This window comes from Loxodonta africana, chromosome 15 (genome assembly GCF_030014295.1).
Source record: "Loxodonta africana isolate mLoxAfr1 chromosome 15, mLoxAfr1.hap2, whole genome shotgun sequence".
In the NCBI taxonomy this organism is placed as follows: Eukaryota; Metazoa; Chordata; class Mammalia; order Proboscidea; family Elephantidae; genus Loxodonta; species Loxodonta africana.
In genome coordinates, this window is record NC_087356.1 from 47,997,566 (window position 1) to 48,011,333 (window position 13,768).

A 13,768-nucleotide genomic window follows, 5' to 3' on the forward strand; every position below is an offset into this window, starting at 1 on the left:
AAGTAAACCATCTTACAATAATTAAAAAGAAAATTGCCAGCAAAAAAGAAGCTGCCTGTTATTTATGCTCATTACCCTTAGTGTCTGTATAAAATCTGAGCACTTTTCTTTAAACAAAAAATTTGGAAAATATTTTTTAAATAAGCACAATTATAGTTTTTTTAAATTTGGAAATGTTCAGTTCTGTTGGAAGAATACTGTTTTTCATTTATTTTATTTAATTTTGCTAAAGAGTCTTGTAAATCATCAGCGATGGTTAAGATACTTAAAGACTTAGAATGCAGAAATGCTATTTACTTATCCCTGTTTGTTTCCGTTCACTTCATTAGGAACTGAGTAATGGCTCCATGGTTAGGATTGCTATTCCTGAAATTGCCACCTCTGAATTAGGTACGATTGAGATTCAGACTTCACTTCTGTGTGTTCTCAGTTTGATTTAAAAGATTTGGAGTAATTGCTGCTATATATTAGTAGTTGGGGTTTTAAAAATTTGCTGTTTTGAAGACTTAGGATCGAGATTTTCACTATGCAGAGAAGTTGTAAGGAACCAGGGATGCAGTCTGGTATCCCCTCCAAGTTTCCTCCAAGGCTGTGGTGGCAGAAATTATAGTATTATAGTCAGAATACAAACAGAGGTATTTTAATAAAGACTGGAGTCTGCTTGAATTATTACTTAAATACAGTTTATAAAATACTAGGTGGTGAATATTTCTGAACATGGAATTGTAAAAAAGGAACTGCAGAATTAAAAGGGATTTCCAAAAAATATAAGTTAAGAAAAGAATGCCTGTGTAAGAAAAGAAAATTTATGGCATCTATTAGTTTCAAAATTTAACTGCCAAAACAAGGCATTGGCAGATTGTGCGATTTCTGGAATTTTGTAAAGTAGACTAGAATGATTTTATTTTAAGAACTTTCTTCCATTGGTGTAATGAATGATATTCTCAGTTGGTATAGAGATACCACACTTTTAAAAAAGTTATTTAGCCAGTAATCTCAAGACCAAGTATCTAGGAGTATTATAAGCCTAACAAAATATATTAAAACAAATAACGAATGAAACAAAAGTAATGTAAGGTCTTGTTCTTTACAGCGAAATAGAAGTCACACTGTTTATGTACTTGAGTGTATGTACTTTTCCCATAAAGGGATCCTCAGACCCTCATGAACATCTAACTTATACTTATTTTGATTTAACTGTAACAAACTTGGTTATTTGGTTTTATAGCATTTATTTCTGTTTGAGTCTAGCCTTTGCCATGTGTGTGCACACATAGCAATTTGATGAGAAAAGGGATATGCTACTGAGGATGGCCCTGGTCACAGTGACATTGGGGAAAAAAAAAAAAACTGAAGAGAACGACAAGAATACGAAACCACTGCCGTTTGTGACCATTTACTACTAACGGCAAACCAAGGCCTCTTGACAGCAGTAGCCCTCCCTACCCTGAGGCTGTCACTGTATGACAGTGCAGTCGTAAGAGTTCATACCGATGGTCCTGAGTCATTCCTATTAGTGGATGAATATGTTAAATATTAAACATTTACTGAAGCATTTAAGCAATATTTCAGATTAATTTATTCATGTAGAAATTGTGTTTTTATTGGAATGACCTTTAATTGTCTAAACTAGGACATTTTCGAGAGTGAAAGGAGGAGCTATAAATAATTGCTGGGGCAGTAGGTGTAAATGAGGGTTGTCTCAGGTAAACTGAGCTATTTGATCACCTTATTTCTGATTCAGAATTATTGATTGAAAGTACAGTCACATAGGAAAGCAGCTCTTATAGCCCTGTTGAATTCAGTAGTTGGTTTAAGTTTCGTACGATTGGCTAGGTAATGTTTGTATCCCACTGGTTCTTTAATGACACTTTTCTTTTCCTAGTTGGCATTTATATAGTAAACCCATAAAACCCATTGCTGACTCATAGAGACCATGGAGGACTGAGTAAAACTGCCCCGTAGGGTTTCCAAGGAGCAGCTGGGTAGTTGAGGATTGCCAACCTTTTGGTTAGCAGCCGAACTCTTAACTTTCTTATTGCAAGGGGAAAAGAAATGCATGGACAGGAAGCATACTAAAATTCATTTTTTCTTTTGATAGTACAAACGTGTTTGCAAGCAATTAAGTTTATCCTGCCAAAAGAAATAGCAGTTCAGATGCTTGTCAAGTGGTACAATGTCCACAGCGCTCCAGGAGGACCCAGTTATAACTCAGAGTGGAATTTATTTGTGACTTGTCTAATGAACATGATGGGTTATAACACAGACCGCTTAGCATGGACCCGAAATGTGAGTACCTTCATTTGTTCTTCTTCCTGAGTTATTCTGCTATCAGTATAATCTTTACATAATTGGTATTGTAACATTCAGATCACTTTAATCTCTGGTGGGTTTGAACCAGCGACCTTTCGGTTAGCAGCAGAGTGCTTAACCACTTCTCTACCAGGTTTCCTTAATTTAGTAATAGATATACCTTATTCACAATAATAGAATAATACTAAGGCTTATTATATCTATGTATTATAAATCAAATATTACCTAATATTTAATAATGACAGCTTACTACTAAATTTTAACTATTGAATCTTTATACTGTAGTAAAGCACGTTAGACTTTTTCTCGTTTTATCTTTGTAACATGACTACAGAGTTAGGTTTTATTGGTGAAGAAACTAGGTGACAGATCATAGACTTGTGATTTACCCAGAATCACAGACTGATTACTAATAGAACTGGGCCTAGACTGTGTCTTCTGACACATGGCTTAATGTTCTTTCCCGAAGCCTGTGTTTTTACACACTTATTGTTTGGCATATGAGGAGGTTGATTTAATTTGGGGGGGATTTAAAGTGCTGTAGCCTAAGTATCTACTCTGTTAATGGTATAAGATTGCATCCCTGGTCTCCCACCTTCACAGAACTTCATACTGACCCTTATTAGGTTATTTATAAAATCAAGGCAGTGTCTTCAGTATAGGTGATTTCTTTTTTTTAGCTCTTGCTTGGGTCACTCTGAAGAAATCACTCTAGCACATACTTAGCACTGTCCAGGTAACACAGCTATACCTATGTATGCATTTTAGCCTTGAGTTAAGAAATTCAATGTTAAAAAAATTTTTTTTGTGTCTTTATTATAAACTATATATGCTTACTGAGGAAAATTTGGAAAACGGGAGAATTAAAAAGAAAAAAATAGTTATACCACTCACAAATGACTACTCTAAACATTTTTGTGTGTTGCCCTTTTTATTTTTATTTTTTGGAATAATTACTTTTATTTTGTCAAACAAGTTTAAATTTTTTTTTTATCGTACTTCAAGTGAAAATTTACAGCGTGAATTAGTTTCTCATTCAAAATTTTATACACAAATTGCCTTGTGACATTAATTGCGATCCCTCCAAGGTGATAGCACTCTCCTCATTTCCACCGGTATTCCTGTCCCTTCCTACCTTTTCATCTTTGCTTTTGGGCAGGTGCTGCCCATTTGTTCTCGTATACTTGATTGAACTAAAAAGTACGTTCTTCATGTGCATTATTGTTTGTTTTATACACCTGTCTAATCTTTGGCTGAAAGATGGACCTTGGGAGTGGCTTCAGTTCTGAGTTAGCAGGGTGTCCAGCAGGCCATATTCTCGGGGGTTCCTCCAGTAAGTGTGGTCTTTTTTTTTTTTTTAACTTTTATTGAGCTTCAAGTGAACGTTTACAAATCAAGTCAGACTGTCACATATAAGTTTATGTACATCTTACTCCGTACTCCCACTTGCTCTCCCCGTAATGAGTCAGCCCTTCCAGTCTCTCCTTTCGTGACAATTTTGCCAGCTTCCAACTCTCTCTATCCTCCCATCGCCCCTCCAGACAGGAGATGCCAACACAGTCTCAAGTGTCCATCTGATATAATTAGCTCACTCTTCATCAGCATCTCTCTCCTACCCACTGTCCAGTCCCTTTCATGTCTGATGAGTTGTCTTCGGGGATGGTTCCTGTCCTGTGCCAACAGAAGGTTTGGGGACCATGACCGCCGGGATTCCTCTAGTCTCAGTCAGACCATTAAGTATGGTCTTTTTATGAGAATTTGGGGTCTGCATCCCACTGATCTCCTGCTCCCTCAGGGGTTCTCTCTTGTGCTCCCTGTCAGGGCAGTCATCAGTTGTGGCCGGTCACCAACTAGTTCTGCTGGTCTCAGGATGATGTAGGTCTCCGGTTTATGTGGCCCTTTCTGTCTCTTGGGCTCTTAGTTGTCGTGTGAAAGTGTGGTCTTTTTTTGTGTGTGTGTGAATTTGAATTTTGTTCTACATTTTTCTCCCACTCTATCCAAGACCGTCGGTTGTGATCCCTGTCAGAGTGGTCGGTGGTGGTAGCCAGGCACCATCTAGTTCTGGGCTCAGGCTGGTGGAAGCTGTGGTTCATGTGGTCCATTAGTCCTTTGGACTGATATCATTGTCTTTGGTTTCCTTCATTATCCTTTACTCTGGATGGGATGGAATCTATACATGTATCTTAGCTGGCTACTCAAAAGCTTTTAAGACCCCAGACACTACTCACCAATAGGGTATAGAATGTTTTCTTTATGAACTATGTTATGCCAGTTGAGCTAGATGTTCCCTGAGACCATGGTCCTCAGCCCCAGTGACTTGGTCTCTCAAGGTGTTCAGATTGTGTAGAAAGCTTCTATGACTTTGCCTTGGTCAAGTTGTGCTGCCTTCATCCATGTTGTGTGTTGTCTTTCCCTTCACCAAAGTTAACTCTTATCTACTATCTAGTTAGTGATTTCCCCTCCACTTACCTCCCCTACCTAGTAACCATCAAAGATAGTTTTTTTGTGTGTAAACCTTTTCTTGAGTTTTTACGATAATAGTCTCATACAACATTTGTTCTCTTGTGATTGACTTATTTCTCTCAGTATAGTGCTGTCTGAGTTTTTATCAGGAATGTATGTTGTACTTTATTAAATGCCTTTTCCGTGTCAATTGAGATGACCGTGTGATTCTTTTGTTCTGTTTATGTGGTGGATTATGTTGATTGATTTTCTAGTGTTGAACCATCCTTGCATACCTGGTATGAATCCCAGTTGGTTGTCGTGTATTATTTTTTTTGATATGATGCTGAATTCTATTGGTTAGAATTTTGTTGAGTATTTTTGCATCTATATTCATGAGAGATATTGGTCTGTAATTTTCTTTTTTTGTGGTGTCTTTGCCTTTGGTATCAGGGTTATGCTCGGTCCATGGAATGTATTTGGGAGTATTCCTTCCTTTTCTATGCACTGAAATAGTGTGAGTAGTACCAGTGTGAGCTCTTCCCTGAATGTTTGGTAGGAATTCTCCAGTGAAGCCATCTGGGCCAGGGTTTTTTTTTGTTATTAGGAGTTTTTTTTTTTTTTTTTTTTTAACCTCTTCAGTCTCTTTTTTTATTGGTCTGTTCAGATTTTCTATCTCAGTTTGTGTTAGTTTCAGTAGGTAGTGTGTTTCTAGAAATTTGTCCATTTCCTCTAGGTTCTCAAATTTGTTGGAGTACAGTTTTTCATAGTCTTCTGTTATGATCCCTTTTATTTCAGTTAGGCCTATTGTAATGTTCCCTGTGTCATTTCTTATTTGGACTATTTGCTTCCTCTCCTGTTTTTCTTTTGTCAATTTGGCCAGTGGTTTGTTGATTTTGTTGATGTTTTCAAAGAGCCAACTTTTGGTCTTGTTCACTGTATTGTTTTTCTGTTCTGTATATCATTTATTTATTTCTGCTCCAATCTTTATTACTTTCTTTCTTGGTACCTGTGGACCTCTTTTGCTCTTTTTTTGTTTGAGTTATAGGGCTTACGTTTTGATTTTTGCCCATTTTTCTTTTTTGATGTGTGCATTTATTGTTATAAATTGATCTCTGAGTGCTGTCTTTGCTGCATCCCAAAGGTTTTGGTATGATGTATTTTAATTCTCATTTGATTCTAACAATTTTTGATTTCCTCTTGGAGTTCTTCTGTTACCCAGTTGTTTTTAAGCAAAATGTTATTCAGTTTCCACGTATTATTATTTTTTACTTGCTCTTTCTGTTATTGATTTCTACTTTTATGATGTTGTGATCAGAGGGAATGGTTTCTATTATTTTGATGTTTTTTGTTGAGGGTTGCTTCGTGGCCTAAAATGTGGTATCTTCTGGAGAATATTCCCTGTGTGCTGGAAAAGAATGTATACTTTGTTGCTGTTGGGTAGAGTGTTCTTTATATGTGTATGAAGTCAAGCTGGTTGATTTTGACCTTTGTATCTGCTGTATCTTTGTTGAGTTTCTTTCTAGATGTTGAGTCCTTTACTGAGAGTGGTGTGTCGAAGTCTTCTACTATTATGTGGAACTGTCTATTACTCTTTTCAGTGCCGTTAGGGTTGGTTTTATGTATTTTGGAGCGCTGTTGTTGGGTGCCTAGATATTTATTAAGGTTATGTCTTTGTGGCACATTGTTCTTTTAATCATTATATAATATCCTTTAATCATTATCTAATGTCCTTCTTTGACTTTTATGATTGGTTTTGCCTTGAAGTCTGTTCTACCTGAGATTAGTATGGTCATTCCTACTCTCTTTTGGGTACTATTCCCTTGATGTTTTTTTCCATCCTTTGATTTTTAAAATACTTATCTCTTTGTGTCTGAGTGTGTTTCTTGTAGACAGGCTTTTGGTGGGTCGTGTTTTTTTAATCCATTCTGCCACTCTGTTTCTTTATGGGTGCATTTTAACCATTTATATTCAGTGTGATTATTGATAGATACAAGTTTACTGCTGTCATATTCTTTTTTTTTTTTTGTGGTGCTGACGTTTTGTTTCTCTTACTTTATCGTGCTGAGTTCCTTTTTTTTTATTTTCTTCTCATTATTATAGATTGTATGTTTACTGAGCTTTTATGTTTATTTTGATGAATAGCTTTATTAACTTTCTTTTTGGCTTTATTGAAATTTACCCTTATGTTCGTTAGTTTGAACCAGTTTTTATTACTTGATACTGCCTTGACTTCCTTTCCATTTGTAAGTTTTATAACTACACTCTTTATTTCCCTTTTATTGTTTTGACATTGGTGTCATTTACAGATTGTTGTATCTGGTTCCTTGTTTTAAGTTTTTTAGCTTTGTTTTATTATTGAGAGTTCTTTACCTAGGTTGGTATCTGTTTATGCTCTCCTGTGCCCCAGACTCAGGTCGTTGCTTGAGGTTGTTGTTTCTCTAACCAAGGACTCCGTTTAGTATTTCTTGTATGTTTGGTTTGATTTTTACAAATTCCCATAATTTCTGTTTATCTGGCAATATCCTAATTTTTGTCATCGTATTTTACAAAGAATTTTGCAGGACATATTGTTCTTGGTTGGCAGTTTTTTTCTTTCAAGGTTTTATCTCTATCATGGCATTGCCTTCTTGGAGCCGTGGTGGCACAGTGGTTAAGAGTTTGGCTGCTAGCCAAAGGTTGGCAGTTGGGATTCATCAGCCGTTCCTTGGAAACACTATGGGGTAGTTCTGTAGGGTCCTATAGGGTCACTACGAGTTGGAATCTACTTGTCGGCAACAGGTTTGGTGTTTTTTGGTATTGCCTTCTTACCCACATAGTTTCTGCCAAGTAATCAGAGCTTGGTCTTACTGCTTCCCCTTTGTAAATGACTTTTTGTTCTTCTCAAGCTGCTCTTGGGATTCTTTGTCTTTGGTTTTGACATGTCTTGGTGATTTTCTTTTGGGTTCTGCCTTATATGGGGTTTGTTGAGCTTCTTGGTTGGTCAGTATTTTGTCTTTCATTATATTTGGGAAGTTTTCTGCCAGCAGTTCTCCAACAGTCTTCTCTGTGTTTTCCATTTTCTTACCCTGTTCTGGGACTCTGATCATATGCAGATTTTTCTCTTGGTTGTGTCCTACATGATTGTTAAGTTTTCTTTGTCTTTCTTCATTCTTTTCTCTGATTTTTCCTCAAAGTGGCGTCCATGTATTTGTCTTCAATTTCGCTGATTCTGCCTTCCATTGTTTCAGATATGCTCCTAAAGTCTTTATTGAGGTCTCCATTTCTGAAGTTTTGTTGTTTTTCTTTTTTATTTCTAGTTGCTGTTTTTGTATGAATTTTTTTTTTTGACGTTTTGTTCTTGTATTATTTTCCTGAACTCTTCTATTGCTTTGTCTGTGTTTTCCTTGCTTTTAGCTATGTTTTTGTTGGTTTTGTCAGTGTTTTCCGTGATACGGTCTTTTTTCCCCCCTTGATTTTGTCAGCGTTTTCCTTGATCTCTTTTCTCATCTCTTGGAGACCCCTAAATATTGGTCTTTTGAATTCCATAATAGGCAGTTCTTTTGCCTCTTTTTCTACTGGAAAGTTATCTGATTGTTTATTTTGGTCACTTGTTGAAACCATCTTGTCCTGCTTTTTAATATGTTTTGACATTGCTGTTTCTGAGACATCCAGGTATTCTTTACTTACTGATTGTATGTTCATTTGTTTTGTCCTGCTTTTTTGTTTTGATATGTCAGGGTGGATGGGCTGGGTGTGCTTTGCTGCTAGATCATCTCTGGGCAAGATAGCTCTCACCGTCTTCTCTGAGTGAGCAGGGAAGCAGCAGGCAGTGTGAACTCTCTTCGCTGTACACTGGTTTGGCATGGTGGCTGAGGGCAGACTGGATCAGTGCTGTCTGCCTCATTATGTTTGTCCAGTGGAGTGGGAGCATTCACAGCCCCTCCCCAGATGGGTTGGGGTGTTGGACAGGGAGTGGACGGGCTTGCTTCCTACCCTTCTGCAGTTGGTCGAGTGTGGGATGGGAGGCCCAGAGTGTGGTGAGCCTGAGCACCAGTGGTGATGCTGGGGCTGGTGGGAAATGGGGAAACGTGGTGTAAGGATCTAGTTGGGAGAGAGAATGAAAAGAAAAGAGAGTAGGAGAAAGAAAAGGTGGAGTGTTGGAAGCCAGCACATGGAATGGGGTAGACCTAGGGGATGGGGTGGAGTCGGGGGAGGGAGGTGATGTACAGGGCTAGGTTGCAGGGAGAAAGCCATGAAAGAAAGAAACAGAAAACGCAAAGAAAAAAATGGCAGTGTAGCAGGGGCTGGCACGTGGGGGCAGGGCAGACCTTGGGCAGTGGCCCAGTAAGTCGGTGGCTCTCTAGCCATAGTGGCACACCGGTGGCCGGCGGGGAGCAGGGAGTTGGCATATGGGCTAGGTGGGAGGGAGAAAGGACAGGAAGAAAAGAAAAAAAGGGTGGCGTGGTGGGGGCTAGTAAGTCAGGCTCAGTGGACCCAGAGGCCGGTGGGAAGGGAAGGGAGGTGGTGTATGGGGCTAGTGGAGGGACAAAGAAGAGGAAGAAAGAGAAAAAAAATGGCTGCAAGGCGGGAGAAGGTAGGTGGAGGTGAGGCGGACCTGTGGCAGCTAGCCAAGGCGCTTGTGGCTCTCTAACTGCAGTGGTGGCGTGGGAGGGAGAAAACAAAGAGAGAGAAAAGATAACTGTGCAGCAGGAGTCAGTAGGAAGTGGGGTAGGTGACATATGGGGTTAGGTGGGAGGGAGAAAGAAAAGGACAAAAAGAGAGAAGAAAAGCCATGTGGCCTGAGGAGATGAAGTGGGCCTGGGCTTGGGGTGGCTTTTATTGTGGGCCATGGTGGTTGAGGCTGCCAGGCTCGAGGGGTTGTTGCCGTAAGGGTGAGCAGTGTTGAAGTGTGTTTCTCTTGTTACCTGTATCTCTTTCTCCAGTTGGGAGCTCCATGAAGTTGCCTCCCCGTAATCCCTGTCTGGGGTTGTTTCTGGCTATGTTCCAATATGGTGATACTGTATCATTAGCAGACAGGGAACCTCCACTCTGTATTTCTCTTCTTTCTGTCAGTTTTGTCTTCCATTTGGTGTTGGGTCTCATTTTTTATCCTTTCATTTGATGCTCAGGGTTTCAGGATTGATGTTTGTATCTGTTTTACTTAGTTTTTCAAGTGTTTGCTGGAGAGGAATGGCATGATGCGTCTAAGGTGCCATGTTGGCTCTATCTCCTTGGTGTGTTGCCTTTTAGATAAAGATGGTATCAGTGAAAATGTCCCATATCATTAAAAGCTCTTCAAAACACCCCCTGTTTTTATTCTTTGTGTGGTAGGCTATCATGTGGTATTATCATAAGTAACCAGTGCCTAATATTTAGACATCATTGTGTCAGTCTTTTTTCTTATTATGAATAATTGCTGTCCTGTAGGGTCGCTATGAGTCGAAATCGACTCGACGGCACTGGTTTTTGTGGTTATCCTTTTACACACAGGTCTTTAACCACATCTGTAGTCATTTCCCAAGAATTAAACCTCAGAAGCAACATTACTGGGTCAGATAATGTTCAAAAGGGCTGTTCAATTCATACTACCTCTACCATTGTTTAAAAGTGCCAGTTTCACCACATTGATTATTTCTGGTGTGGGAAACCTTTACCAACCTATTGAGAAATTGTGTCTTATATCTGTATAAGTAAATGGGAATGATTTTAAAAAATTTTTATTGTTAATTTATAGTTCTTTTATTTGACTTCCATTTCATTTCATGTCTTTTGCCCATGTTTTAGTCTCATTTTAGTCCAGCATCCAAAGTAATCCTGTCAGATAAAGTCAGATCATGTCACTCTTCTGCTTAGACTCCTCTAGTGGTTTTCCATCTCTCTCATAGTAAAAGCCAAAGGCCTGCAAGACACCATGTGACCCAGTCCTCTCTTACATCTCTGATCTTATCTCTTACTCATCCCTGCCTTGCCTACATTGTCCCACCCACACTGGCGTCCATGCTGTTCCTTGAGCACACCAGGCATATTCCTGCCTCAGGGTCTTTGGACTTGTTGCCTCTATAGAAGATGCCTTCCCCCAGACCTGACCTGCCCCTGCCCCTCCTCTACTACTCAGGCCATTCTTCATATGCCTTGTTGATTCTCACAGCTTGTTCCATATTTTTTATACCCTTTCTGTGCTTTGTTTTTCTCTGTAACACCTAGTAATTAAATATAATATACAATATATTTTACTTATTTATTTTGTGAGTCCCCCCTCATAAAATACATAAACATACGGTGTATTTATATTGGTATGTTGTATTTGTGTTGGTATATTATAAAATATGTGGAATATTATATTTATATGGTATGGTGTAAATATAATATAGCATATATTAAGGTATATGCTATATTATATTTTAAAATATATGGTATATTTATATTGGAATATAAATTCTATCGGGAGAGATTTTTGTTAATTTTGTTCCCTACTTTCTCTCTAGGATCTGTAGCAGTACCTGGTATAGATGGATACTAAGCATTCATTTTTTTTCCATCTGAGTGAGATTATTTTTAAGAGTTTGTTTCTGTCATGGCATATGAAGGAGTTGCCGTCTGTAAAATCCTGGAGAAAAGCCTTACTGGAAAGATGGGGACAATTTTCTTATTCTAAACAATTGTGTGGGAGCCATCTCATCCCAAATTTTCCATTCTTTATTAAATATGAGTAGATTGAGCCTTATATAAACTGAGAATTTCTACAACATGAGTAAGCCCACTTGAGCTTTTTATTGTTTTTATGTCTTGCTGTCCTGGGAAACTGGTTGATCATTGTGCCCCAGTCTAGCAGAGAACTGGTGGCCGCCTCTTGTTTCTATGTTGTAGGGATAACTGAGCACCCACCATTTTTTCTTTTGTAAAGAAGGGCATGGCTCTCTAACTTATGTATTACATGATAGCCTTTTTTAAAATTGTACTTTAGATGAAAGTTTACAGAACAAAATAGCTTCTCATTAAACAATTAGTACACATATTGTTTTGTGACATTAGTTACCAACCCCACGACATGTCAACAATTTTCCCTTCCCTATAACCAGCTTTCCTATCCCCTCCTGCCTTCTACTCCTTGCCCCTGGGCTGGTGTGTCCCTTTAGTCTCATTTTGTTTTATGGGTCTGTCTAATCTTTGGCTGAAGGTTGAACCTCGGGAGTGACTTCTAAAAGGGTGTCTGGGGGCCGTATTCTCAGGGTTTTTCTAGTCTCTGTCAGGCCAATAAGTCTGGTCTTTTTTGTGAGTCAGAATTTTGTTCTACATTTTTCTCCAGCTCTGTCCTAGACACTCTACTTTGATCCCATGTCAGAGCAGTTGGTGGTGGTAGGTGGGTACCATCTAGTTGTGCTGGACTAAGTCTGGTGGAGGCTGTGGTAGTTGTGGCCCATTAGTCCTTTGTACTAATCTTTCCCTCGTGTCTTTGGTTTTCCTCATTTGCCCTTGCTTCAGATGTAGTGAGTCCAGCGGGGTATCTTAGATGGCTGCCTACAGCATGATGGTCTTAAAGGACAAAACAAGGAAATCAGTTCTTGAGATCAACGTAGCTTTGGCATTCATAGTTAAACTTTTGCCATATTTTGTCCTCATAGTCAAAGCTCAGGATGAAATTATCTTCATTGGCAAATGGTTTTCATTTTGCTTTTTCTTCATTTATCCATTTTGGTTTCATTTATATAATTGGGTAGAGAGCAGTGTGTAAAAAGCTTCTGCCAGTAACTAGTTACAGTATTTTTGGCATTTCTTTGGCCAAAAGAAATTTGCTGATGTGCTAAATCAGGGCACAGGATCACACACTTTCTTTCTTTCTGGTTCTCACATTATGTGAATAGTTGTGTTTGGTTAACTTTACATGTCTTTTGGGATATTCATTTTTTTATGAGATATTGAGCCCCTTTTGTGGGCTAGGCATGATGTCAGGCTTTTCAGATACGCTCTAGGCAAGACAGAGTGTTCCTTTCATCATGGAATTTACTATCAAGAAGAAACAGATAAATATTTTTACATACAGGTTATAGATTAAGGGCAGGGATCCACAAAAGTGTATAACGAGTTGCCCAACCTGAGAAATGCTAAAAGAATGAAAATCAGATCCATATATGTCACAAAGAGTTATCCATATCACTTTCTGCTGTTCTCGCCTATAACTCCAGGTCTTTATGAGTCTCAGAACTATGACAGGGACATTCTTTTTGACTGTCAGACTTAGATTTTGTGTGTGTGTGTGTGTGTGTGTGCGTGAGTGTGTCGTAGTTTAGTTGGAGCTTTAGGTAACATAGCAGTCATTTTATTCTGTTGCTTTGATTTCACTCTCATTACAAGGTTTTGATAGTGTGTGTGAGTTGCTTGTGTTTTACTTGAATACTTCGTAAGGAAACTTTTCTCTTGGTAGTATTTATATATGAAAATTGCCGTTTTACCAATTATCTATGTTTGGTTTTATACAGAAATCAGTTTTCTTTCCAACGAATAAGATTGTTATCAGGTGGAAACCCCAGGTTCTTACTCAGCATGGCTTGTATTGGCCAGTAAATGAGAGACCGAGGTGGGAGAACAAAAAGGCACCATTATTTCATTGTACAAGGAAATGGAGTCAGTCGATGCTTACTGCTGCCAAGACTGCTTGCCAAACAGGCCGGTTACTTTTACAGGGGTTTACAAGTAGGGAGTTCATACGAGTTACGTCAGCAGCTTTCTTAATCATACTACGCAGGCGCAGTTGGATTTATGTATAACCTTCAAGCAAAAGCAGGATTCACATGGAAAGCTGAGAGGAGGGGAGCCCAGCAAAGGAAATGATTTTACAATACCATACTGTAGGGGAGGAAGCCAGGTAAAGAATACAGCACTGTGGGGGTTCTGTCTCAAGATTAATTGGTGGTGATAGCATAGGAAAAGGCATTGCCATTTATAGAGTTACAGTGGTTAAGTTGGTTTGATCATGTCAGCAGGAAAGACTAATAGCTAGAAAAGGATATAATGTTTAGTAAAGTAGAGGGTC

General features: G+C 38.7%; 1 protein-coding gene across 7 annotated transcripts in view; it reads left to right on the plus strand.

The window, feature by feature from the left end:
• ANAPC1 (anaphase promoting complex subunit 1) overlaps positions 1-13,768 on the plus strand; it is a 184,694-nt gene that overhangs the window by 36,300 nt on the left and 134,626 nt on the right. For all 7 annotated transcript variants that reach the window (XR_010317985.1, XM_023557036.2, XM_010597103.3 and 4 more), the window contains 2 exons: positions 330-390; positions 2,102-2,289. Coding sequence is in view for 6 of the 7 variants with exons in the window: in XM_023557036.2 (XP_023412804.2) it covers positions 330-390; positions 2,102-2,289 (249 nt within the window). In the remaining variant the exon portion in view is untranslated. The remainder of the gene's footprint in view (positions 1-329; positions 391-2,101; positions 2,290-13,768) is intronic.